Raw genomic sequence first — 26,353 nt, 5'->3', positions numbered from 1 at the left:
ACGTCTGTTAAATTCGTCAAGCCATGTGCATCAAAGCCTTAAGTACAAGGGAGGTCAGTGTACTTGGCAAGACCATCTGCCGCCCTGCATCCTGGGATGGCAACACGGAGCGCTCACCATCCCGTGTGTCGGTTCCAGGAGGATGGGAGCCAGCTCCTTCACCATGGGGCTTTGTCACTGTGGAGCTCTTCCGTACGTGCAGGAGCCTGGCTGAGGTAGCCTTCAGGGTGAGGCGCAATGGCCTGCTGCTTCCCCTTCGGGGGATGTGGGTTTCCTGTCTGGTTCGCTTCCTGCATCTGCCCGGCTGCCTGAGCCCGGCGTGACTTGGATTTTAGTTCCATCATCTCCCCAGCTTGGGAGAACCTTTCTAGTGAAGCGCAGTGGCCTTACGTCCTCCGTCCCGGTGCTCCCTGTCTATCCAGGCAGCCGGCTGATGTGGCGGTAATGGGCATTAAGAGGGGGCAACACGCAGGAAAAGGAGAGATCTAAGCTGCCGATTGCTCTGCACTGTCTTGCTCTGTTCCCCGGCCATGGAGGGATAAAGCTGTCCTGACTGTCAGGCACCCCCCCATTCCATCACTTCCCAAGCCGGCTCCCTCCCACCCCTCTGCAAGGTCTCCTCTGAGTCCCCGCTGCTGGCGTGCCTGGGGCTCTATGGGCCATTAGAGTGCCAAGCCCCAGCCCTAAGGAGGTCACAGTCTAATTAGCAGGATACCAGAACATGCTTGGGGAGGGGAGCCCTGCTCTTGGGCGGTGCAGGTCTTGCAGCGTGGCTCGTTTGGCCTGTTCGGTAACTGGTCCATGGCCCCTGATGACTTCCTGGCGGTGGCAAGGATAGAACTCAGCTTCCCCTGCTCCAGAAGCTCTGCCTCTGGAGCAAAGGGAGAGTCTCTGGGAGCGGCGTGGGGCCTATGACTCCACTCCTGTGTGCAGTTCTGAGTCCATCCAGCAGAGGGCAGTGGTGCTCTCTCTCTCACACTGATCATGGCAACAGGTGGCCTGGACATGGCACTTTACAGCCTATGTTGCGCAAACAGTAACTACACACGCACCTGCCCAGAGAACCAGGCCAGTGCATTGCCAGGCCGCCCTGGCTAGGCCAGGCCTCTGTCACAGCTCACATTCCTCTCCCAGGTGTCAGATCTGAAACTGGGGAATTACTCCTGGGAGGAGCATCCTGGCCGGGGCCAGTTGGGTGGGGGAGCGATCCTGGCCCAATTTGGGGGGGGTGGGGAGGGAGTGATCCTGGCCCAGTTTGGGGTTGGTGGGAGGGAGGGAGGGAGTTATCCCAGACCCCATGGAGAGGACCCAACTGAACTGGTCTCTCCTCTCCATGATGTCTCTGAGTTCTTGCTGACTATCCGTGCAGAAATGACGTGGCCCAGGCAGGCCATCTCCCCTCCCGCCACCCCTTTTCTCTTCCGCTCCTTGGCCCAGGTGCCCAGCATGGCCGTGGCCTCTCTTCCTGGCTGGAGTCTCCAGGCCCTTTCCTGGGGGTGGGTGTGATTCGCCTGGATCCCTTGGCAGACTGGGTAGCCCTGGGCTGTGGGAACAGGGCTGTCAGCAGAGGCTCACCCTGCCTAGCGCCTTCCATCTGGGGCCTGCGCAGGCTGCGGGGGTCTCGGGCGCTCAGCGGAGTCCCCGCGATCCCTCAAACTGCCCTGCCCAGGCCCCACCTTCCCAGTGGGTGTTTACAGTCAGTGCTGCCGGATCAATTTCCCCTCTGCACCGGCCTTTGGGGACGACTCCCCCACGGGAGTCACATACATGTAGAGCATCAGAACGGCCACAGTGGGTCAGCCCAATGGGTCCGTCTAGCCCTGTGTCCTGTCCTCCAGCAGAGGCCGGTGCCAGATGCTTCAGAGGGAGAGAACAGAACCGGGCAATGATCGACTGACCCGTCCCCTGTCGCCCTCACCCAGCTTCTGGCAATCAGAGGCTAGGGACACCCGGAGCATGGAGTTACCTCCCTGCCTATCCTGGCTAACAGCCATTGATGGACCTATCCTCCAGGAACTTATCTAGTTTTTGTTTTTGTTTTTTTGAACCATGCTATACTTTTGGCCTTCACAGCATCCCCTGGCAGTGAGTTCCACAGGTTGACTGTGTGATATTTGACGAAATACTTCCTTTTGGTTGTTTGAAACCTGCTGCCTATTAATTTCATTGGGTCACCCCTGGTTCTTGTGTTATGAGAAGGAGAAAATAACCCTTCCTTGTTTACTAAGAGAGTCTGGGCGCAGGCAGCCACAAGCATTGTAAACCTGCCTTTCAGAGCTGCACCGTCAAACACCCTGTCTCACCTGGCGCAGCGCCATAGCCACGCTCAGCGGGGTTGCAGCCAAGATCCCCCAAAAGGTGCCTGGAAGTTAGAGCTGTCTCTCTCCTCTGGCCTGCCCCTGGGGTGGATTTGTGCTGGGGACACCCTGTCACGGAGTCCGTGGGCGATGCTCTGGAACTGCTCCCCATGAAGCCAGTCAGGACTCTGGGGAAGTCTCCTTTCTGTGAGCAGCCTGTCTTCAGCACACACAGCTTCCACCTTCCTGGGTCTGACCTCAGAGCATTCAGCATCCTCTGCCCCTCAGTGCGCTTCCCACAGCGAGTCCGTCCAGGCAGGGTACGGGGGAAGCCAGAGGGTCCTGCACCCCAACTTCGCAGTCAGACGTGACTCTCAGTCAGCCAGTAAAACAGAGGTTTATTAGATGATAAGGTTTATTAGGAATATGGTCTAAAACAGAGCTTGCAGGTGCAGAGAACGGGACCCCTCAGCTGGGTCCATTTTGGGGGGCAGTGAGCCAGACAACCACGTCTGTACTTCACTCCATGTCTCCAGCCAGCCCCAAACTGAAACTCCCTCCAGCCCCTCCTCCCCTGGGCTTTGTCCCTTTCCCGGGCCAGGAAGTCACCTGATTCCTTTGTTCTCCAACCCGTTAGCTCTCACCTTGCAGGGGGAAGGGCCAGGCCATCAGTTGCCAGGAAACAGGGTGTCGGCCATTCTCTGTGTCCAGACCCCTGCACACATCTGTCCTCTAGGGCTCTGCAGTGATCATACACCCTTACCCCACCACCCAGACACTCAAGAGCTGTATAGGGGAAACTGAGGCACTCCCACACTATTCAGAGGAAACATTTAAGAACAGTCCCACTTTGTCACACGCCCGTCCCGTCTCCATGCGGTGGGTCACGGTGCCTGTCCCTTTTGCCCACTCTCATATGGGGGCTTATTATGCAGGTAGCTTATTGGTGCGTAGTTAAAGCTGACAGGGTGCTGGGTGGGCAGGAGAGGACGTGGCATCACTTGCCCGCTTTGTGCCCGTCTCAGTTCTCTGTGGAACAGGGCCACTTCCTGCATTCCCCGGGATGAGCCTGAGTGCGCCGGGTTCTTCGCATGGCAGCGGTTCTCTTCCGCCCTTTGCTCCATCTGGCGCTGCCTGTGAATGCAGCCCAGGGGCACGTGGTATCTGGCTTTGCCTGGTGCTGTGAGCCGTGGTGCTCTGCCCACATGTGGGACCCAGCGGGACAGTGACCCAAGTCCGGGGAGTCTCACTTTGATGTTCCACCAGAGCAGCTGGATGTTTCCTTGCAGCGATTCCCTCCTGGGCAGCTGTCCTGTGGTGCCCAGAGGTAGCTGGTACCAGCAGGAGCAGCCGTGGGGCTGCAGGGAGCTGGGCGGGTGTCGTCCTTGCCCAGCGCAGGAAAGCAAAACCTACAAGAGCTGTGTCACGCACTCCCTGGGCGATGCTCTGGAACTGCTCCCTATGAAACCAGTCAGGACTCTGGGGAAGTCTCCTTTCTGGGAGCAGACTATCTGCAGGACACACAGCTCACCCGGCTTCCACCTTCCTGGGTCTGACCTCGGAGCATTCAGCATCCTCTGCCCCTCCGTGCGCTTCCCCCAGTGAGTCCGCCCAGGCGGGGTACAGGGGAAGCCAGAGGGTCCTGCCCCCAACTCCGCAGTCAGACGTGACTCTCAGCCAGCCAGTAAAACAGAAGGTTTATTAGACGACAGGAACATGGTCTAAAACAGAGCTTGTAGGTGCAGAGAACGGGACCCCTCAGCCGGGTCCATTTTGGGGAGCAGGGAGCCAGACAACCACATCTGCCCTTCACTCCATGTCCCCAGCCAGCCCCAAACTGAAACTCCCTCCAGCCCCTCCTCCTCTGGGCTTTGTTCCTTTCCTGGGCCAGGAGGTCACCGGATTCCTTTGTTCTCCAACCCTTTAGCTCTCACCTTGCAGGGGGGAAGGGCCCAGGCCATCAGTTGCCAGGAAACAGGGTGTCGGCCATTCTCTGTGTCCAGACCCCTGCACACACCTGCCCTCTAGGGCTCTGCAACTATCATACACCCTTATCCCACCACCTAGATACTTAAGAACTGCATGGGGAAACTGAGGCACCCCCGCGTTATTCAGAGGAACCATTAAGAACAGTAGTACTTGTGGCACCTTAGAGACTAACCAATTTATTTGAGCATAAGCTTTCGTGAGCTACAGCTCACTTCATCGGATGCATACTGTGGAAAATATAGTGGGGAGATTTATGTACATAGAGAACATGAAACAATGGGTGTTACCATACACACTGTAACACAGAGTGATCAGTTAAGGTGAGCTATTACCAGCCGGGGGGAAAACCTTTTGTAGTGATAATCAAGGTGCCCCTCTGCTGTGTACATTGGTCAGGCTGGACAGTCTCTGCGTGAAGGAATGGATGGATGCAAATCAGACGTCAAGAATTATAACATTCAAAAACCAGCTGGAGAACACGTCAGTCTCTCGGGTCGCTCGATTGCAGGCCTAGAGGTGGCAATACTTCAACAGAAAAACTTGGGACGGACTCCAACAAGAGACTGCTGAATTGCAGTTTTTTGCAAACTGGATACAATTAATTTAGGCTTGAATAGAGACTGGGAGTGGATCGGTCATTACACAAAGTAAAACTATTTCCCCATGTTTATCCCCCGCCCCCCACTGCTCCTTGGACGTTCTTGTCAACTGCTGGAAATGGCCACCTTGATTATCACTACAAAAGGTCGTCGCCCCCCCCCCATACACACACACTCTCCTGCTGGTAATAGCTCACCTTACCTGATCACTCTCCTTACAGTGTGTACGGTAACACCCATTGTTTCATGTTCTCTGTGTGTATAAATCTCCTCACTGTATTTTCCACTGCATGCATCCGATGAAGTGAGCTGTAGCTCAGGAAAGCTCATGCTCAAATAAATTGGTTAGTCTCTAAGGTGCCACAAGTACTCCTTTTCTTTTTGCGAATACAGACTAACACGGCTGCTACTCTGAAACCTGTCATTAAGAACAGTCCCACTTCGTCACAAGCTGCGTCTGGGATGGTGAGGGGGGGGGAAGGCTGGCACAATGACAGGAGGAGGATCGGGAGGTGGGGGCAGTGACTGCTTCCTCCCAGCAGCCCCAGATGGAAGCTGCTTCTCCCTCACACCCCTTAGGGGGCCAGGCACTTAGCAGCCACCGAATAGCCATGGTTGAAGCAGAAAGCCCACGGGGGGGGGGGGGGAGGCCAGATGCCAGTGCCCGTGGGCAGCTTGGTATGCCAGCCTCCCCCAATCGCCCTGAGCTCAGGGAGTGCCCAGGGCATTGTCCCTGCTGGAGGCTGGATTCCTCCCTGCTCCGGCTCTCCCCCTCCCTGGGGACACCATGCCGGGGTAGATGTACAGGGACTCGCCCTGGTGATTTGCTGGTCCCCCCCCAGCCCTTCACTGGCGCTGTACCCCCACCCCCCCATGCTGTCTAAAGGCTCTCCCTGCGCGTGGGGCTGAGCGTTGCTTTAATCCCCCTGGTGCTTCGCTTTAAGCCCCTAGTGCCGCAGCTCGTGGGCTCTGATAACTGCTCTTTTCCCTGGAGCGGAGCTGCTGGCGCAGTATGGCTGGGCCGTTCAGCACAGCGGGGACGGGTGCTCAGGCTCCCAGCACCCCTAGCATCAGGTCCCTAGCGGGTCCCCCACTGGTCTCTAGCTGGAAGGCTGTTCCTACAGTGGGGGAGCAGGCCCATGGGGGGCAGGTTCTTGGGGCGGGAGGACAGATACCTGGCCTGCCCAAGGCCCCTGCGCCATGTCCCTCACCCTTGCCCCGGGGGGCGGGGGCAGGCTGGGCTGGCCTGGCTTCACAGGGAACTGAGAGGAGGCGGGGGCTCCGTGCCACGTTCCCCTTACTTCCCCCCTCTGCCGGCAGGGTTTGTGGTGGGCCAGGCTGGCTTGTACGAGGCACTGGGCATGTTTGTGGTGGCCTACGTCATCATCGGCATGACGGTGCTGTCGGTGTGCGCCATCTCCACCAATGGGGCGCTGGACGCCGGCGGAGCCTACTGTATCCTTCCCTGGCACCCCCGCCCCGGCGCTGCCTCTCTCTCGGCAGCCCATCCGGCCCAGTTCCCCTTGGTCTGGGTCTGGGGGGCAGCAGCCTGGCCTGGCAGAGCTGGTCCCCTGGCACGTGCTGTGGGGGGCGAGGCCTGGGGTTCCGCAGACAGACTGAAATCCCCACAGCCCGTGCCCTCTGGCTGGCAGCCGTGTGCCCTGGGGTGGGGTCAAGCTGTGCCCGGTTGCCAGCCAGAGGCTTTGCTTCTCTGCACCCACCCCTCTTCCCAGCACGTGCCCCCTTGCCAGCTGGGCGGTGGCCTCAGGCGTCCCCATGGCACTGCGGGGAGGGGAAATCCTCACCAGCTTTAACTGGAAGTGCCTTAGAAAAGGGAAGCTGAGGGCACTGGGCTCCCGCCCTGCTCACTGCAGCCAGCTGGGAGCTGATCCAGGTCGCTAGGAATGTGCCACGCCCAGGGCAGCCGCTGTGCCGGGCACAGGGACACCCCCCCACACACACACTCTGTGCCATGGGCCGGCTCCTGCCGTGGAATCAAGGCCTGTCAGGCTGTTGCCAGCGCCTGGCCCTGCGTGGCCAGCATCTCCCTGGGCTCCCACAGGCCCGGGGGGCTGGGCAGGAGCTGCTGACGCTGGGATCCCCCCGCACCCTTGGTGTTCCTTGACCCCAGCGCAGACATGATCAGCCGTGCGCTTGGCCCCGAGTTTGGGGGCAGCATTGGGATCATGTTCTTCCTGGCCAACGTCTGCGGCAGCGCCCTGTACATCCTGGGGCTGGTGGAGGCCATCGTCGACATCTTCGGGATCCCTCTAGGTAAGTGGGGTCCCCCTTCCCTCCCCACCAACAGCCCAGCTCGGCTGCCCGGTCAATCCCTCCTCCACTGCCTGCCCCAGGATGGGCCCGTCTGATCCTGGCTCCAGCCCCCCCCGTTGTGCCGGTGCCCAGGGTGGGTGGGTGGGCGGGCTGGAGGCAGGGCTCCCCCACCCAGAGCTGAGGTAGGGGCATCGCCTGGGGTTCATGGGCCTGCAGAGCTACTCCTTGGTTTGGGGGCTGCAGTTCCCCACGTAGCCAGAGAGGGAGCCAGGGAGTGGGCGAGGCTGCTGTTAGACCCCAGGAGACTGCCCGCGAACCACCCTGCAGGGAGGGGACCTTGCGCGAACGGTGAAAGCAGGGGTCTTGGACGCCTGGGTCCCTGCCCGCCTCTGTCATTGGCTCCCTCCCTGACTTTGGGCAAGGCCCTGCCTTGCTCTGTGCCTCAGTTTCCCCTGCTGTTACAAAGAGGGCTTGTCCGGCCTTACCTGCAGGCGCCTGTGGGGTTCTGTCCATGCATGGTGTACGGGGGGAGCAGCCCGGGGAGCCGGGCATGGCAGGGCAGCCGTGGGGCTGCCAAAGCCGGGGACTATGCTGCGTAGGGCTGAGCGCCACCTGCTGGTGCTATTGGCAGCGACAGTGCTGTGCTGGGTGTGGATGGCTGCCATCCCCATGGCCCCTGGACTCCAGCTACCCCTCACGTGGCCCACGGAGGTGCAGGAAGGCCCCTGGCAGCTGCCTGCCGATTCCCCTCCTGGCTGCACCAGCCCTCCAGCTGCTCTCTCTGATCAGCCCCATTGGCACAGGGATGTGGGGCAGGGGGAGGAGAAAGGTTAATGCCCCAAGGAGCCTGCCACTCCCAGGTAGGAATGCCCCCCCCAACCCGGGTTACCTACCTGTGCCGGGGCAGTGATGGCCCTCTTGAAGCAGGGGTGAAGGTAACCCCCACCCTGGCATGCCCAGGGCTCAGGCTGGCATGGATTGGCTCCCCCATTGGCAGCCTCAGCACAAGCCTGCGCTCCCGTCCCAAGGCAGGGGATGTGTGGGGAGCTGCCCCCATGCCATGCCCACTCTGGGCCCCTTAACCGCCCCATCTCCCGGCAGGTCAGACCATGGGCAGCGGCTTCCAGGTCCTGCCCCGCAGCTACTGGTACGAGCTGCTCTACGGCACGGCCCTGCTGCTGGTCTGCCTGCTGGTCTGCCTGGTGGGTGCCTCCATCTACGCCAAGGCCACCTTCCTCATCTTCCTCATCGTCATGCTGGTGCTGGTCACCGTCTTCGTCAGCTTCTTCGCCGTGGGCCCCACCGTGGTGCCGCTGCCTCAGGGCAACGGCTCGCTGGCTGTCAATGGCTCCTTCACCGGCTTCCGGCTTGCCACCCTGCGGGGCAACCTGGCAGGTGGGCACCGTCCGGCTCTGCCCTCAGCCCGGCAACCCCTCGCTTGGCCTGCCTGCCCAGACCGCCCAACGCCGACCGCCAACCCCTCGCCCAGCCTGCCCGCCCAGACCGCCCCGCGCCCGACGCTGCCCGGCAACCCCTCACCCGGCCTGCCCGACCCGACCGCCCCGCGCCCGACGCTGCCCGGCAACCCCTCGCCCGGCCTGCCCGACCTGACCGCCCCGCGCCCGACCCTGCCCGGCAACCCCTCTCCCAGCCTGCCCGACCCGACCGCCCCGCGCCCAACGGTGCCCGGCAACCCCTCGCCCGGCCTGCCCGACCCGACCGCCCCGCGCCCGACCCTGCCCGGCAACCCCTCGCCCGGCCTGCCCGACCCGACTGCCCCGCGCCTGACCCTGCCCGGCAACCCCTTGCCCGGCGTACCCAACCCGACCGCCCCGCACCCGATGCTGCCCAGCAACCCCTCGCCCGGCCTGCCCGACCTGACCGCCCCATGCCCATCCCTGCCCGGCAACCCCTCACCCGGCCCGGCCACCACCCGCCCGACCCTGCGTGGCAGCCCCTCACCCAGCCTGCCCGATCCAATCACCCCTCGCCCAGCAACCCCTCACCTGGCCTGCCCGCCCAGACCGCCCCGCGCCCGACAACCCCTCACCCGGCCTGCCCGCCCAGACTGCCCCACGCCCGACAACCCCTTACCCGGCCTGCCTGCCCAGACCGCCCCGCGCCCGACCCTGCCCGACAACCCCTCGCCCGGCCTGCCCGACCCAACCGCCCCGCACCCGACCCTGCCCGACAACCCCTCGCCCGGCCTGCCTGCCCAGACCGCCTCGCGCCCGACCCTGCCCGACAACCCCTCGCCCGGCCTGCCCGACCCAACCGCCCCGCACCCGACCCTGCCCGACAACCCCTCGCCCGGCCTGCCCGACCCGACCGCCCCGTGCCCGACCCTCCCCGACAACCCCTCGCCCGGCCTGCCCGACCCGACCGCCCTGCGCCCGACCCTGCCCGACAACCCCTCGCCCGGCCTGCCCGACCCGACTGCCCCGCACCCGACCCTGCCTGACAACCCCTCGCCCGGCCTGCCCGACCCGACCCCCCCGCGCCCGACCCTGCCCGACAACCCCTCGCCCGGCCTGCCCGCCCAGACCTGCCCACCCAGACTGCCCCGCACCCGACAACCCCTCGCCCGGCCTGCCCGCCCAGACCGCCCCATGCCTGACCCTGCCCGGCAACCCCTTGCCCGGCGTACCCTACCCGACCGCCCCGCGCCCGATGCTGCCCAGCAACCCCTCGCCGGGCCTGCCCAACCTGACCGCCCCATGCCCATCCCTACCCGGCAACCCCTCACCCGGCCTGGCCACCACCCGCCCGACCCTGCGTGGCAGCCCCTCACCCAGCCTGCCCGATCCAATCACCCCTCGCCCAGCAACCCCTCACCCAGCCTGCCCACCACACACCTGACCCTTCCTGGCAACCTTCAACCCAGCCCTCCCAACCCCGCCCAGCAACCTCCCACCCCACTCGGCCCCTGGCCCTGCCCCCAGTTCACCTCCAGGCTCCCCACCTAACCCTGCCCCCAGCTTCCCCCCAACCCCCTGGCACACCTTATCCCGTCCAGCTCTGCCTGCCCTGCCCAGCAGAGCCTGGCACTTTGCTGGGACTCACCTTGGGAGTTACAGTTCCCCCAGCCCTTAAAGGCCCAGGCCATGAGCCGTCTTCCAGCTTTACTGCCAGAATGGCCGTGCCCGCAATCTGCTCTTGCCTGGTGCCACTAGAGGCAGATGGCAGGGGCTGTTCCCTGGCTTCGCCCCAGCTGTCAGGGTAGCCCTACACCCTGCCAGCATGGCTGCACTGGGGAGCTCCCTGGCAGCGCGGCCGCGGCCCCCCCAGGGCTGTGCCCCGAGTGGTGCTGCCCCGCACCCAGCAGGCTCCCATGCCAGTTTCGCTCGGCAGAGAGCTGTCTGCCGGGCTGACCTCAGCCCCGCCCTTGCCCAACGCTCTCAGCCCAGCCTGACACAGCGCTCAAGCCGGGGGTCGTGGGGGGACAGAGCCGGTGCCCATGGTCCGGCCTGCGTTGGGGGCTTGGTGCTGGGGCTGCTGGGCCTTCCTCACCTCTCCCCTCCATCCCGGCAGCCGCCTACGGCGTGGACTACACCACGGGGCGCCTGATGAGCTTCAGCACCGTCTTTGCCGTCATGTTCAACGGCTGCACCGGCATCATGGCCGGCTCCAACATGTCTGGTGAGGAGGGGGCCGGGCGGGCGGGGGAGGGGAAAGGCCAGGGGGGCCGGGGGCCATGGGGCAGGGCTGACGGCGTCCCCTCGCTTTCCCCCCGCAGGGGATCTGAAACGCCCCAGCTACTCCATCCCCAGAGGCACCATCGCCGCCGTGCTCTTCACCTACGTCATCTACAACCTGCTGGCCGTCACACTCTGCTGCACCTGCGACAGGTACGTGCCCCCGGCCCGTGCCAGCCCCCGCCGGGGCGAGCGGGCTGCAGTGCCGTGGGGGGTTGCCGGAAGCCCAGCTCCCTGGAGGCAGCGGGTGCGGGGGAGCCCAGCTATCAGGGCGGAGTGGAGCCGGAGCCCAGGGAAGGCCGAGCTGACGGGCCGCAGGCTGGCTTGGGCCAGGGGGCTGGTGAGCAATCCACCTGCAGAAGAGCCGCGTTGATTTGGGGCTGGCAGGCAGCCAGGCATGGGCGGGCTGGGAGGCCCTGGGATTGGGGTCACCCAGAGCCATTGGGGGCCTGCTCCTCCCAGCGCTGGGCTTGCAGCTCTCAAGGACTGGGTGCCCGGGCCCCATCATAAGCTCATGCCATGCCGCTGTGCCAATGGCAGCCCGCTCGGAAGCACCTGCTTGGTCCAGCTGCGCTCCCCGTCCTGGAGCTGGGGCCCCGCAGGGTTGCCGGGCAGGGCCCGCCTTGCTGTGCCGGCCCCGGGGGCTGCCCGGAGCACGCCCCGAGCTCAGCTGTTAATTTTCCATTCTGGAAAGTGGTGCCATAAATCGGGCCGGTGGCAGGCGGCTGGCAGGAATCGGGAGAGTTATAGCTGTCAGCAGCTAATATCTTAATGCACAGCCATTGCTCAGAGCAACAGGGGACAGGCCGGTGTGGGGCTGCTACTCAGGAATGGGTCGTGGGCTTCGCTCGCCTCCCCTCCCCCCCAGCTAATTAGCGAGACAGTCCCAGGGCATGGGCCCCATCCCTGCCCCCAACCCCTGGGTAGTGCGGGGGTGGGGTGTCACTGGCTGAGCGATGTTGGGGCACCTAGTGCCTTGGCAGCAGGCAGTGGGCACGGCACGGCAGAGCTTGGGCAATGCCAGGGGCTGTGCGGAGGGACAGCTCCACCAGTGAGATCCAGGGCAGTGGCCTTGTGCCTGCTGGATAACATTGGGGGAGGGGGGGCTCTGGCTCCAGTCCTGCCCCCCAGAGCCCTCTGGCTCCCCTAGGGGGGCCCCCACTCCCCTCCCCAGCCTCCCTCCCGGTGGATAGCTCCAGCCTGCTCGCTGCTCAGAGCTGGGCCCAGCGGGCCAGCTCCGCAGGGGCTGGCCTGACCAGACTTTGTCAGGAGCGAGCACATGATGGGGAGCTGGAAACCTGGGGGCTGTGATTTACCTCCAGCGCCCGCCCCCCCCCCCCCCGCTGCCACGGACAAGGCTCTGCCTCAGTTTCCCCCTCTAGTCACTAGGGATAATAGGTCTGACTCAGCCCTGCTGTAAGTCCCGTGGCTCCCCAGGAAGGGGGCTGCTCCCTGTTGGAGACCATTCCCCCCGGGGTGGGGTAGCTGGGAGCCTTGCCCTGGCAGCCTAGCTCCGCCAAGCCCTGGGCTGGCATGGGACGGGGGTGGACCCCCGTCCCGTGTGAGGACTTCTGGGCTTGGCTTGGAGCCTACAGTTGCGGGTTCTCCCCCCACCCCCATTCCCCCACCATACAGGGGAGATAGGCTAGCATAAGGCAGGGGGGGGCGAGGTTTCACTCTTGGCTCTGTCAGCCTTGAGAACAAGCTTGCAGGAGCTGCTATTTAGGTAGGACCTACACAAAAACAATCCTCTTCTCATTTAGGGTGGCCTCACCAACCATTCTTTCTACAGCTCCTCCCACATCCTGCCCGTTTGGGGCCTGCCTGGCGGGGGCACCTCCCCAACGCCCCCTGCTGGCAGGCACCACACCCCCTTCCTTCGCCCGAGCAGTGCTACTTGGCAGGTTAGGGGCAGCAGCCTGCTCTGGGGAGGAGGACATCGGGCAGTGCACGAAGACTCGGGGCAAACCAGCCCCAAGGGAGAGGTCCTGGGGGGCTCCTGTCCCTGTGGAGAAGGCAGGACTTTGATTGCCAAGGGTTGGTGCAAACGCCCCGTACAATGGAACTGGAGCTGTCCAGCCTGGTGGGTGAGAGGCTAGGCGACCCCCCCCACCCTCACTGCCTTGCAGGTCAAGCCAGCCCTTGAAATGCAGCCAGGGGGCAGCCAGCCAGAGCAGTGGGGCTTGGCCAGGATTCCCCAGTGGGTGTGTTGCAAGCCGGGGTGGGGGAAGCTTGTCCTGGGCCCCCACACTGGACCAGTGCTCTGCTGCCACTCTGAGCAAGGTGATCAATTTCCAGATAATTAGGTATTAATTGCCAGACACACTGAGGTTTCAGATCTGGGCTAATTTATCTCCCACCTGCTCTCAGACTCTAGTTAAAATCCAATTAAAGGCTGGGCCATTTGTATCCTTGTAAAGCATCGGCAAATGGCTCCTTCCCCGCTTAGTTCCTCTCTGAGTTTTGGCCAGTTGGCTGCTGCGGGGCTATATGGGCCGCTGTCTCGTAAACCCCGGGTAGGTGGCTTCCAGCTGATCGATGGCTCCTGTGGCTTCCAACCCACAATGAAATGCTCGTGGCCAGGCAGCTCTGGCTGCCGAGCGGCTCTGAGAACCCACCCTTCGTGCCAGCAGCAGGAATCTGCCAAGAGGCTGTGTCTGCTGGCTGCAGCGGGGCCCGTGGCCCGGGATGTTCCTACCAAGCAATAGTGCTACCCTGCGGGCATCCAAAGGGCAAACAGGCCATAACTGGGCACTGTGGGACCCCAGAGCTGATGCCCCAGCCCGGATGCTGCCTCAGAAAGGATATTCCTTTCGCCCGCAAGCTGGCCTGGCCATACTCCCCCAGGGGAGGGGTTCCCAGGGCCTCCGAGAGAGTAGCCCTGAAATCCACATGTCTAGGAGCGGACACAGAGGCCTGGCGGGGCCAGGTCTCTCCCACGCTGGTTTTCTGACTCTGCAAGTGACGGGTGAGTTACCTGGATGTCCCTTCCCACTGCGATTTCCCTGGGAGTATTAGAGACTCCAGCCACCAGTGTGATGCAAATCACAGGGCGCCCGCCTCAGCCAGACACGGCATACGTGGTGTCTTGCTTCATCCAGCCCCCACACAGCTCTGACCCGCAGCCCCCTGCCAGCCCAGCCCTGGGGCACTCCGCCCAGCTGCGTCACTCAGGGGTACACCCTGATGTGCAGAAGGTAAAATCTGCAGGTTCCCTTGCCCATGTCTCTCCCCCGGAGCGGAGCCTGGCCCTGGCAGAGCGTTCGGGCAGCATCCTGGGGAGCCCGGAGCTGGGCCCAGCAGGCTGCCCCACCGGCAGGGCTGTGTTGGAGCCACTGATCTGCCCGCCGGTGGCTGTGCTTTGTGCGCGGGGATGGGCGTGATGCCATGCTGGGGAGGCCACTTTGCGTGGCCTGGGCTCCTCGCCCTGCCGCCTTTACAAAACAAACCCCGGGCTGGAAGCGCCACCCGGTGCCAGCCTGATCCCAGGCACTCCATCCCTGTGTCCCTGACCCTGTCTCCGATGCCAGGCTGGGTTTGTCGGTGTCTTTTGTGCACCCCCATCGTTGCTCCGGGACAGGACTTGGCCAGTGACGTGCCCCAGCAGAGCTGGTCCTGCTGCGGAGCTAGCATGAGGGTGGGGAAAGGGGGGGTGTTTTAGGTCTTCCTGGAAATCAGCTGCCTCGGGGCTGGATGGTTTGATTAACCCAGCGCCCAGCACGAGCCGTCTGCCAGCCTGGCCGTAACTGCTTTGCTATCGATTGGCCCTGGCCCGACCCGCTGCCTCCTGGGAGACTGATGGTAGCAATTGGCTCTGCTGGGCCCTGGCACGGTAATGGGCTGGGAGAGCAATTACCAGTGAGCCGCCTGGGGGCCCCGCTGAAGGAATCGAGCTCTGCAAGGGCTGCAGTGTTCAGGGGCTTGGGCAGGGCACCCCCATGCCCGCTCCCTCAGCCCATCAGGGAACCCCCCTGCTCTGGCCCCCACCACCTCAGCCTGTCAGGGACCCCCCGTGCTCCTGTGCCTGTCCCCAAGGCCTGTCAGGGCCCCCCCCCACTCCTGCCCCCATCCCCTTGGCCTGTCGGGGACCCTTCTGCACCTGCCCCCTTGGCCTGTCACACACAACCCCGTGCTTGCCCCTCGGCCCATCAGGGACCCTCCCCATGTGCCCAAACCTGGCCCTTTGGCCTTTTGGGGAGCCCCCCCCCTCGTGCCCATCTCCTTGTCCCCTTGGGGACCCCCAACCCTACTGCACCCGCCTGCACAGTGCTCATGATGGCCCCCGCACTAACAAACAATAAACACAGTGCTTGGGAGAGACCCTGCAATAACAAACCCCTCCGTGTAGGTGATGGAGTAGCAAGGTGTGTCTGTCCTGCAGCCAGAGCTTTCCAGTTCCCCTCTCTGGGGGGTGGCTGCGCCTGGCTCCTCGGGGGAGATGGGGCAGATTTCCTCTTCAGCTCTGCTCATGGCTCTGGTCCAAGAAGCGTGGGCAGAGCGCAGGCGCCAGGCGGCTGGGCAGTGCCTTGCGGGGAAGGGGGGTGTAGTGAGGTCAGGCTGGAGCTGGGTGGGGAGGCCAGTGCCAGGTCACGCTGTGTCTGCCCAGGGCTGCTGGCTCTGCACTGATGGCTGCTCTTAGCATCGTTGCTTCTCCAACGAGCTCCACGGCCAACTTGCCCCTGGATCCTCCTGGCGTCTGCTTTTCCTGCTTCCCTGGGCCAGCCCTGCCAGGCATACGGCGCCCCCCTACAGTGGACACCCAGCCCCTACACCGGCTCCCCCACTCCCATGGCCTCTGTCCTCATCTTGCCCATCGGGCAGGGCAGCTGGTGCGGGAGAGGTGCCCCGGGGGAGGGGGTTGGCTCCAGGAGCGGGGGCTGTGGTGCTGCTAAGGGGGCCCAAGGACCCAGGCAGAAGCTGGTACGAGGGTTCGGGGGAGATCTCTTCCCCACCAACTCCCTGAGACGTCCTGGCCAGAGGGGGGCACAGACCAGCTGCTGGAGCCACTCTTCACCCTGCCTGTGCACGGCCCGGTGTGGGGTGGGTGGGTTAATTGCTCATTGTGACCCGGGCATGTGCATGTGTAGGGCGTGTCGGTGCGTGCTGGCATATGTGGGTGTGCCCCTGGGCATGTCGTGTGCAGGGCGTGTCGGTGTGTGCTGGCATACGTACGGGTGTGCACGTGGCAAAGTGTGCAAGGGTGGCTGGTTGGCCTGCGGCATGCATGTGGGGGTGCCGCTGGGGGTGGCATGTGCCCCCAAGCTCTCGCCGAGCTGCCCCAGCTCACCCCTCTCGCCCCGTCGACAGGACCCTGCTCCAGAAGGACTATGGCTTCCTGCGGGACATCAACATCTGGCCCCCCTTTGTCATCATTGGCATCTACTCGTCCACCCTCTCGGCCTCCATGAGCAACCTGATTGGGGCCTCCCGCATCCTCTACGCCCTGGCCAAGGACGACATCTTCGGTGAGTGCCCCCCGTCCCCGAGCCCCTGGGTCTGTGAGGATCCCCCCCAACTCGACAGAGCGACAGGGGGGCTGGCCCCTGGGCATACCCCTCCCCCAACCCCCTAGATAAGTGGGGATCCCCCCACAACTCCACAGAGTGACAGGGTCTAGGCCCTGGGAATATCCCTCCCCCAGCCCCCTAGATCAGTGGGGATCCCACTGCAGAACGACGGGGGGCTGGCCCTTTGGGATACTCCTCCCCCCAGGTTAACAGGATGAGCACTGAAGCCATCCCATGCTCCGAGACAGCGCCCAGGACAGTGCTGTATGGGGCTGACTTGGCTGCCGTCTCATTGGGGTGGGGCAGCCCACTGCCAGCACAGTCCATGGGAGAAGGAAGGGGCGTGTCAGGTCAGCCCCACCCCACAAAGGCAGCCAGGAGAGCCACCAGTGTGGGTGGTTTTTATGCTGTGCACCTGTCCCCAGGAGCAGGGACTGAGGCCCACACAAGGGGCACTGAGCAGTCCCCGGGGCACGAGCCACTCCCTGCTACCCTGCCTGGGCTTTCCCTGGGGGAACAGCTCTGAACCCCCCTCGCCATCTGCTGTGCAGCCACCCTGTGGGCCTGGGCCAGATACAGCGTCACTAAGGTGTGGCCGGGGAGAGAACTTGGAGCCTCTTCGGGGGAGTCTCCACAAGCTGTGAACTGTACGGGGCCTCTGACGTGGGTGAGCAGTTCTGATTCCATCCAGCAGAGGGCAGTGGGGAAAACAGCCACACACATCCACCCACCCGCACATGGAGGTGGCTTAGATTCTAGCTTCCAGTCCTGTGTGAGCAGGGGAGGGTGGTACTGGGCTTCTTGGCCCTCTCCGTCTGCTCCGCCCGGTCCATACAGTGCCCTGTCACTCAGGGCAGTGGGCAGGGCACAAGCACTGGGTAGGGTCTGATGGTCCATTCAGGGAAGGCTCTTTCCGTGGTTGGCTGTCCCTCCGTGAGCCAGCCCCACCCTCGCTGCTGGGAGGGTGCCACTCTCAAACCCCCTGGGTCTGCCCTGTGGTGCCCTCGGCCCCTGCAGCAGCCACGCCAGCCCCCCCCCCCACTCCAAGGGCACCCCCTTGGCCATCTGCTGGGGGGAGCAGTTCTTCTCACGCATTGGGCACAGAGCCACCCAAAGCCCTCGGCTCCCTGACCACCCTACTCCCGCCCCAAATGAGCTCTTCCCCACCCCCAAAATGGGCTGTCCCTAGTGGTGGTGGGGGATCCCAGTCCCTTGCCCTTCAGCCCCGCTCCAGTCATACGGACCCTTGCAGCTGCTCTCCCTGGCTCCCCCTGCCCACCCCCCACCACGCTCGCTGACGGTCCCTCTGGCTCGAGGCGCAGGTGCCCGCACATCCTTTCAAGTCCCCTGGCCCCTTGGCAGCCTTCCCCAGCAGGTTTGCCTACAGTGCTGGAGTGGGGCTTTGGGGCGGGCACCCACCTTTGCTCAGCCAGCCCGTTGCTTGTGCTTGGCTGGCTGCTTGGCCGGTCCCAGGGAGCCCTGGGCTGGCATGGCTGTGCCCGTGCAGCGCTCTGAAGACATGAAGTACAGACCTGTGGGGGGCACCAGTGACTCAGAGTCCAGGCTGCAGCAGCGCCAGCCCCTGCCAGGAAAGAGCATGGGCACTTGGATTGCATTAGCTCCTCGGCCCACTTGGGCTTCTCCAGCCAATGAATAAATATCCCTTGGTGCTCCCTGCTCTCCCCCCACCACCGCCTTCCAATGCCAGGGGCTTCCAGCCCCCCGCTGGCACTCGAAGACCCCAGCCTTGCAGGGTGGGATGGGGGACGGTGCAGTGATTAGCGTGGGGGGTGGGAGACAGGACTCCAAGTTGCCTTTGGTGCCTCAGTTTCCCCATGTGTAGTATAGGGTCACCTCTGCCCCACCCTGGAGATGCTCAGATGCAGAGCACGGGGTTACCCCATGTCGTCACTGAGGGCCTGCACTACAAAGCACTCCCAAGATGCCCTGGAGAGCCATGCCGAGCCCTCCCCCGGGAGAGACCATAGCTGTGCTTGGAGGAATGCCCAGGCCTATGTGTCCATGGAGTTCCATCCCAGGAGAGGGGCTAGTGAGCCCCTGGGCGGGTGGGACCCCCATATGCTGACTGGGAGCCCCCCACTCAAACCCTAGGTGAGCGGGTTGCTGATGTGGTTCCTTCGATCCAATTGGCTCCTGTCGGGCCGTTGATTCTCAGCAATGCCCCTTCCCTGCCATGCAGAGCAGCACCCTTCTGCCCCGGGCTGCGTTCTCCTTGGCCTGGCGGGTGGTGGGCAGGAGCCCGGGGCTCAGCATGGCCCAGGGGCAGAGCACAGCCCTGGTGCCTGCCCGTCTCTGATCCCCTGTGCATCTGTGACAGTGGATACCTCTGTCTCTCTGGCAACAGCTGGCGCCATTCCCTGAGCCCATGCCCAGCAGTGGGGGTGTCGGGGAGAGGCCCGGCTTGGTTGGCACTGACCCGAGCTTTGCAGCCCAAAGGGGGGTGAAGGGGTTGGCTCATGGGGAGCTGGCTCTGCCAGGTGCCGTGACGGTAACCAGAGAGAGGAGGGTCCATTAGGTGCCCTGCGGCGGATTTTGTTGGGCTGGGGTTGGAGCCAGGATTCCCAAGGACGTTTGTGACAATCACTAAACCCCCTGGAATGGACTAAACCAGGCAGCTCTGAAAGCCTCTCTGGCAGGTAGTTTATGTTCTCGCTGCCATTGGCGGCATGAAATATTGCACTCTCGGCTCGCTAATGCATGCAGCCACTTAACCGTTTGCATAGCGGCTCGGCGCTGGGTGGGGGCTGGGCTCTCTCCGGGGCTAGTTCAGGGGAGGGGGTGCGGTGGCAGTTTGCACCCCAGGCCGGAGCGAAGGGCCGTGTTTTGGGTCGTTCCCCTTCTGGCACAGCACGTGCGACACTCCGGTCTCTAGGCGGTTTTCCTGTGTGCTAAGGCGTGTCCCTGCTCCACTGCCCCCAGCCGGGTGGCTCTCTGCTCCTGGGTAACGCGCATCAGCCACCGGGTAACGATCACCAGCTGAACGTGCCGTGAGCCCAGGCCATGCGCCTGCTTGCCGGGGATGGGGGTTGGTGCACGTGTGGCCTGCAGCTGAACGGCCGTTGGCTTGGAGCTCCTCAGAGCTCCCCAGCTACGCTGGCAGGGCCACCTCCCAGGGCCCACAGGCACGTTACTGATTCGATATTCCCCTCTGAATCGGTGCTGTCCCCTCTGTCAGTGCTGACCCCAAAGCTCCAGCGTGATGCCAGGGGGCGCTGTGCTGCGGGCAGCAGCAGGGCTCATTAGGGGGCGCTGTCCCCTCTGAGTCAGTGCTGACCCCAATGCTCTAGGGGGCGCTGTGCTGCAGGGAGCAGGGAACGGGGCTCAGAAGGGGTGCTGTGCTGTAGGGAGTGGAGGGGGTGTTCAGTAGGGGGCGCTGTGCTGCGGGGAGCAGGGATCCGTAAGGGGACCTCTCACCTCTTAGTCAGTGCTGGTCCCAATGCTCCAGGGGGCGCTGTGCTGCAGGGAGTGGAGAGGGGGGCTCAGTAGGGGGTGCTGTGCTGTAGGGAGCGGAGAGGGGGGCTCAGTAGAGAGCACTGTGCTGTAGGGAGTGGAAAGGAGGGCTCAGTAGGGGGTGCTGTGCTGCAGGGAGTGGAGACGGGGCTCAGTAGGGGGCGCTGTGCTGTAGGGAGTGGAAAGGAGGGCTCAGTAGGGGGCGCTGTGCTGCAGGGAGTGGAGAGGGGGCTCAGTAGGGGGCGCTGTGCTGCAGGGAGTGGAAAGGAGGGCTCAGTAGGGGGCGCTGTGCTGCAGGGAGTGGAGACGGGGCTCAGTAGGGGGCGCTGTGCTGTAGGGAGTGGAAAGGAGGGCTCAGTAGGGGGCGCTGTGCTGCAGGGAGTGGAGACGGGGCTCAGTAGGGGGCGCTGTGCTGTAGGGAGCGGAGAGGGGGGCTCAGTAGGGGGCACTGTGCTGCAGGGAGTGGAGAGGGGGCTCAGTAGGGGGCGCTGTGCTGCAGGGAGTGGAGAGGGGGCTCAGTAGGGGGCGCTGTGCTGTAGGGAGCGGAGAGGGGGGCTCAGTAGGGGGTGCTGTGCTGCAGGGAGTGGAGAGGGGGCTCAGTAGGGGGCGCTGTGCTGTAGGGAGCGGAGAGGGGGGCTCAGTAGGGGGCACTGTGCTGCAGGGAGTGGAGAGGGGGCTCAGTAGGGGGCGCTGTGCTGCAGGGAGTGGAGAGGGGGCTCAGTAGGGGGCGCTGTGCTGTAGGGAGTGGAAAGGAGGGCTCAGTAGGGGGCGCTGTGCTGCAGGGAGTGGAGACGGGGCTCAGTAGGGGGCGCTGTGCTGTAGGGAGTGGAAAGGAGGGCTCAGTAGGGGGCGCTGTGCTGCAGGGAGTGGAGACGGGGCTCAGTAGGGGGCACTGTGCTGCAGGGAGTGGAGAGGGGGCTCAGTAGGGGGCGCTGTGCTGCAGGGAGTGGAGACGGGGCTCAGTAGGGGGCACTGTGCTGCAGGGAGTGGAGAGGGGGCTCAGTAGGGGGCGCTGTGCTGTAGGGAGCGGAGAGGGGGGCTCAGTAGGGGGTGCTGTGCTGCAGGGAGTGGAGAGGGGGCTCTGTAGGGGGCGCTGTGCTGCGGGGAGCGGGGCTCCATAGGGGGCACTCTCACCTCTCAGTCAGTGCTGGTCCCAATGCTCCAGGGGGCGCTGTGCTGCAGGGAGTGGAGAGTGGGCTCTGTAGGGGGTGCGGTGTTGTGCTGCAGGGAGTGGAGACGGGGCTCAGTAGGGGGCGCTGTGCTGCAGGGAGTGGAGAGGGGGGCTCAGTAGGGGGCGCTGTGCTGTAGGGAGTGGAGACGGGGCTCAGTAGGGGGCGCTGTGCTGCAGGGAGTGGAGAGGGGGGCTCAGTAGGGGGCGCTGTGCTGTAGGGAGTGGAGACGGGGCTCAGTAGGGGGCGCTGTGCTGCAGGGAGTGGAGAGGGGGGCTCAGTAGGGGGCGCTGTGCTGTAGGGAGTGAAAAGGAGGGCTCAGTAGGGGGCGCTGTGCTGTAGGGAGCGGAGAAGAGGGCTCAGTAGGGAGCACTGTGCTGCAGGGAGTGGAGACGGGGCTCAGTAGGGGGCGCTGTGCTGCAGGGAGTGGAGACGGGGGCTCAGTAGGGGGCGCTGTGCTGCAGGGAGTGGAGAGGAGGGCTCAGTAGGGGGCGCTGTGCTGTAGGGAGCGGAGAGGAGGGTTCAGTAGGGGGCGCTGTGCTGTAGGGAGTGGAGACGGGGCTCAGTAGGGGGCGCTGTGCTGCAGGGAGTGGAGAGGGGGGCTCAGTAGGGGGCGCTGTGCTGTAGGGAGTGAAAAGGAGGGCTCAGTAGGGGGCGCTGTGCTGTAGGGAGCGGAGAAGAGGGCTCAGTAGGGAGCACTGTGCTGCAGGGAGTGGAGACGGGGCTCAGTAGGGGGCGCTGTGCTGCAGGGAGTGGAGACGGGGGCTCAGTAGGGGGCGCTGTGCTGCAGGGAGTGGAGAGGAGGGCTCAGTAGGGGGCGCTGTGCTGTAGGGAGCGGAGAGGAGGGTTCAGTAGGGGGCGCTGTGCTGTAGGGAGTGGAGACGGGGCTCAGTAGGGGGCGCTGTGCTGCAGGGAGTGGAGAGGGGGGCTCAGTAGGGGGCGCTGTCCCCTCTCAGTCAGTGCTGACCCCAAAGCTTCAGTGGTGCTAGGGGTGCCATGGTGCTGGCTGAGTTAATGCCCATTGGAGGAGCCACTCCTGTGGTGACTGCTGGCATGCTGGGGCACTGCACCCTGCCTGCTGGCACAGGACTCCCCACTTCCTGCCCCCCCGCGCCCTCCAGTCACACTGTGGCTGGTCTCCCGCCCCCCTAGGGACTGGGCTGCTCCGGCAGGCTGGGTCTTGGTGAAGGGCCGTTGATGAGTGGAGTGGCCACCGAGGCCAGTGCTGTTGCAGGCCCTGGTGCGAGCAGCCCCTGGAGCCAGCCTGCGGGGACCTGTCTTGGCTGGTGCTCCCAGGCTGGTTTGTGTAACAGGGCCAGAGTAGGGCTGTGGGGTGGGCGCGGTTCCTGGGCCTCGCTGCCGTGTTCCCCAAATTGCCTGGGAAAGCAAGCCAGCTTTCGGCAGGGCCCCGATCCGCTGGCTGGGGGTGGGGCCATGCCAGTCTGAGCTACACACGCTGTGTATTTCAGACCTCGCGGCTGGCATGGACTGAACCTTGTTCCTGCGTTGGCCCTGATCCTCCCCCCGCAGGGATGCTGGGACCCGCTGGTTCTGCCGCTGGGTGTGTGATGGGCCGGGGCGGGGAGGGGCAATGCCTGTGGTGAGGGTCACACAGGCGAGGGCTGGACGGGCTGCGATCGCTGGCTTTGCTGGCCTAGTGTCCCAGCTGGGGCCTCTGCAGCCCTGCCCTAACCGGTGCTGATCCCTGCCCCCCTCCTGGCACTGTCTCTGCTCCCATTTGAAATCCTCTCTCACACAGAGCGTCTGGTTCCTTTTCCCCTGCAGGCAGAGCTCTGGCGCCAGCAAAGAAAACCTCCCGTGGTGGGAACCCCTGGGTGGCTGTGATCCTCTCCTGGGTGTTGGTGCAGGTGAGTTGGCTGCGCTCTTCATCTGGCATCTCATCGCAGAGGAGCCCAAAGCTAGGCCCAAGCAGCAGTCAGATATGCAGCCACCTCTGGGGTGGAGAGCAGCAGCCGTAGTGCTGCACGTCCATGGTGGGTGGGACTGGCTGAGGACACGGGCCCAGACCCGTAGAAGGGCCATGGGATCTCAACCGTGAACTGGGCACAAGGAGTGTATTTAAAGGGGCTGGCTGGCCTTGTTATTAAGGCTCTGGGCTGGGATTCAGGAGGTCTGGGATCTTTCCACAGACTCCCTGTGGGACCTTGGAGACTGTGCCTCAGTTTCCCGCCTGTGAAACGGAGAGGTCAGTGCTTGGTGTGAGCACACAACCCTGCCCTGCTGAGCTGGTGCAGTGAGGGGCTGAGACACCAGGGCCTGGGCAGTCCAGAAGGGGGAGTCACCTGGATCTGTGGGCCAGCTGGGCCTTGGGGCTCCCTCCTGGCTGGCCGGTATCCGCAGCACAGAGATCCCTCTAGTTCTGCGGCCGGCAGGATCCCGGATCCACTCTTAACCCTTTCACTGCTGCATGCCAGCGGCCACTCTATGCAGCATTGGCACCTGGTAATGCCCCTTGACTGGGCTGCTTCCACTTCTGCCCCTTGGGGTGAATCTGGCCCTTGGCTTGGCTCCCTGTGGGGCACTTGGGGCCTCATTTTCAAAGGAGTCTGTCCCCCACTGAAGTCAACAGGAACTGGGAGGGGGCACTTGGCCCCTTTGGCAGCCAGGCAGGCACCATGTGGGCCCTGTTCTCAAGTCCCAGCATGTCACAGTCATTAGGTTGTATGTGGGGGTGTCTCTAGGGGTGCTGTTCAGTCGGGGTCCCGGGGCAGCAGCTGGGGTCCCAGGGCTTCACTCCCCAGTTCTGTGTGAAGCTGTGAGCTCTCCCCCCGAGACCTCCCAGGGGAAGGAAACAATCGCTCTAATTCCATGCACAAAGGGCTCCCCGTGCGGGTGGGGGGGTGTCGCTGTGCTGCCGCATGGATCATTGCGTTGTGCCCGGAACCTGCCATCAGCCAGGCTGCAGGAGTGGGGAGGCAGCACCAGCTCCCGACTCAAGAGCGAGCTCGTCTCCACTCCGCCAAATTGGACAAATATATGTAATGCTAAAAAATTGCCCCATTAGCCGGCAGGGAACATGGACACACGCATGCATGAGATGTCGCGCTGACCTCCGCCAGCTCAGCCCTGATTGGAAGTGGCTGGGATAAAAATCCATTTCTGGGGCCTGGGCTCCCAGCACCCACCTGCAGAGAGTAGGCACGTGACGGGGCGTCGGGGGGAGCCCAGTGCCAGCTCCATGCCAGTACAGGAGAACCAGGGCGATGGACAGCAGGGACTCACAGACAGAGCCGCAAACCCAAAGGTGCCTAACTCTTATTGAAGCCAATGGGAGTTAGGAGCCTAAATACCTTTGAGGATCTGGCCCTTTGGCCGCTGGCCACGTGGACAGCTTGTCTGGGACCACACCTGGTTGGCATGAAGAGGAGTGGATTGCTGCCAACGTCCAGCTAGAGCTGCGGCCCGTTGAGGCTCCAGGTCCCAGCCCGCTGTGCCATACAAACGCAGAACCGAGAGATGGCCCCTGCCCCGGGGAGCTGACAGTCTCGGTGTAAGACGAGGGGCAGCTGGTGGAGACCAGGAGACGCCAGTGGGCCGCACGCTGGCCACTGGCCTGAATGCAGCAGCCATCTGGGCCCAGTGCTGAATGGCAGGGCAGCGCCAGCCGGTGCGAGAGGGGGACCCGTTGCCTGGCCAGCTCCAGTCGGCAGCTGCTCCTGAGAGATTTTCTTCCTCTGGAGTCAATTGAATCACAAGCCCCGTGGTGTGCGGGAGGAATCGCCCTCCCCTGCCATTAGCTAATGGCTGCATCTCGCCAAGGGGCCAGGCCCAGCCCCGGGAAGGGGGAGAGCGCCCACCCGTGCTGGTGCGGGCCGGGCAGCTGGGAGCTGAAAATTGCCTCAAGGGGCTGGCGCTGGGCGGGCTCCTGCTAGGGGAGCGTCATTCTGCCATGGAGAGGGACCTGCCCCAGGCCCTGGCTGCCTGGCATCGGTCCCAGCTGGGTTGCCCTGGGGTGCTCGGGCCCAGAGGCAATGGGGGTCTCTCCAGCCCCCCAGGCACTCTGGTGACTCTCACATGAGCTCCAGACTGCAGATCCAAAATGGCGGGCGGCTGCCCTGGCTGATGGGTGCAGCGTGCCCCATGGCACTGACACATGGCACGGGTGAGGGCCTCACACACGGCTGTTGAGAGAAATGCCAACTCCCTGCCCGAGCTGGCGCCTTGGTGCTGCCGCCGGAATCAGGGAAGCTCGGCCTGGACAGGCCCCAGGCAGACCCATCCCCACCAGCTCCGGGGCCCAGGGTGGGGGCGGCCCCCCCGACAGGCTCCAGCGATGGGGCTCCCAGGCCAGGAGCTGAACCCCAGCTTCCCGCCAGCAGAGGGTGACGTGAGCTCAGAGCCCAGTGCCAGCAGCAGGGCTGGGGGTGGGGGAGCCCAGACCCAGACGAGCCGGGGCAGCAGCAGAGCTGGGGGAGCCCAGGGCTGGGGTGGCAGGGGGCTGTGGGTCAGAACTGAGGGGCCCGGGCCGAGCTGGGGGGTGGGTGGGGAGCCCAGGCTGAGCTAGCAGGGGGCTGCCGGTCGGGAGTGAGGGGCACGGGCAGAGCTGTGTGGGCAGGTCAGGGTTGGAGTGGCAGGGCTGGGGCACCATACCAGCCCTAGGGAGTCACCCCATGTCCTAGCAGCTAATGGCCCTTGGCAGCCTGCCTGAGACAGCCATTTCCAGGCCTGCTCCCAGCCCCCTGCAGGTTTCCGTTCCACCCCTCATCTCCCCCTCCCAGCCTCCCCAAACAGCAGCTAGTTGAGGACTCCCTGATAGCAGCCTCTCCCGGCACCCCCTGCTGCCTTCCCCCCACCCCACGCCTGGCCCCCCTGCCCTGCTGGCTCTGGGGTTTGCTACCTTTCAGCTCAGATCCTTTCCCTTGATGAGCAGCTAACTGAATTATAAATCAAAGGCAAACGGCTGGGCGAGTGAGGGCGGGGGGTGGGGGCCTCCATTAGCGCAGCCAGGCACGATTACCGTGGCTCGGCGCTATTAAGCTCCCAACGAGCTGAAATTCCCAATTGCTGAAATGGGTTGAATAATCTAAAGCGCCCCACGTGGAGTGGTTGCTGCGGGTCAGGCTGCACTGCTGGCTTCGCGGCTCAGAGCAGCTCCCGGCCGCACTGGGGTGGGGGTGGCTGGGGTGCAGCTCCCCAAGAGTGCAGCAGGCCCTCCCCGGGGGTGCAGGCACCAGCAGGCTCAGGATCATGGGGCTGCCGGTCACATCTCTTCAGTGCTTAGATCTAGCTCCCTCCATCCAGCTGAGGTGCCCCCCGCTTTAGCCCAGGACTGGGCGTGGTCCGGATGCTCCCCTGCACGTCCCCTGCTTTACCGCAGAGCTGAGTGTGGCT

At 64.1% G+C, this 26,353-nt stretch overlaps 1 protein-coding gene across 1 annotated transcript in view; it reads left to right on the top strand.

The window, feature by feature from the left end:
* The window catches only part of LOC140917091 (solute carrier family 12 member 9), a 51,919-nt gene that overhangs the window by 4,979 nt on the left and 20,587 nt on the right, over positions 1–26,353 (top strand). Inside the window, 7 exon segments of the mRNA XM_073359156.2 lie at positions 6,206–6,340; positions 7,022–7,159; positions 8,261–8,554; positions 10,691–10,798; positions 10,896–11,007; positions 16,162–16,319; positions 22,787–22,869. Of these exon segments, the coding sequence (XP_073215257.2) occupies positions 6,206–6,340; positions 7,022–7,159; positions 8,261–8,554; positions 10,691–10,798; positions 10,896–11,007; positions 16,162–16,319; positions 22,787–22,869 (1,028 nt within the window).

The sequence above is a fragment of the Lepidochelys kempii genome, chromosome 9 (assembly GCF_965140285.1).
Source record: "Lepidochelys kempii isolate rLepKem1 chromosome 9, rLepKem1.hap1, whole genome shotgun sequence".
In the NCBI taxonomy this organism is placed as follows: Eukaryota; Metazoa; Chordata; order Testudines; family Cheloniidae; genus Lepidochelys; species Lepidochelys kempii.
This window is presented reverse-complemented; position numbering and strand designations above follow the sequence as displayed.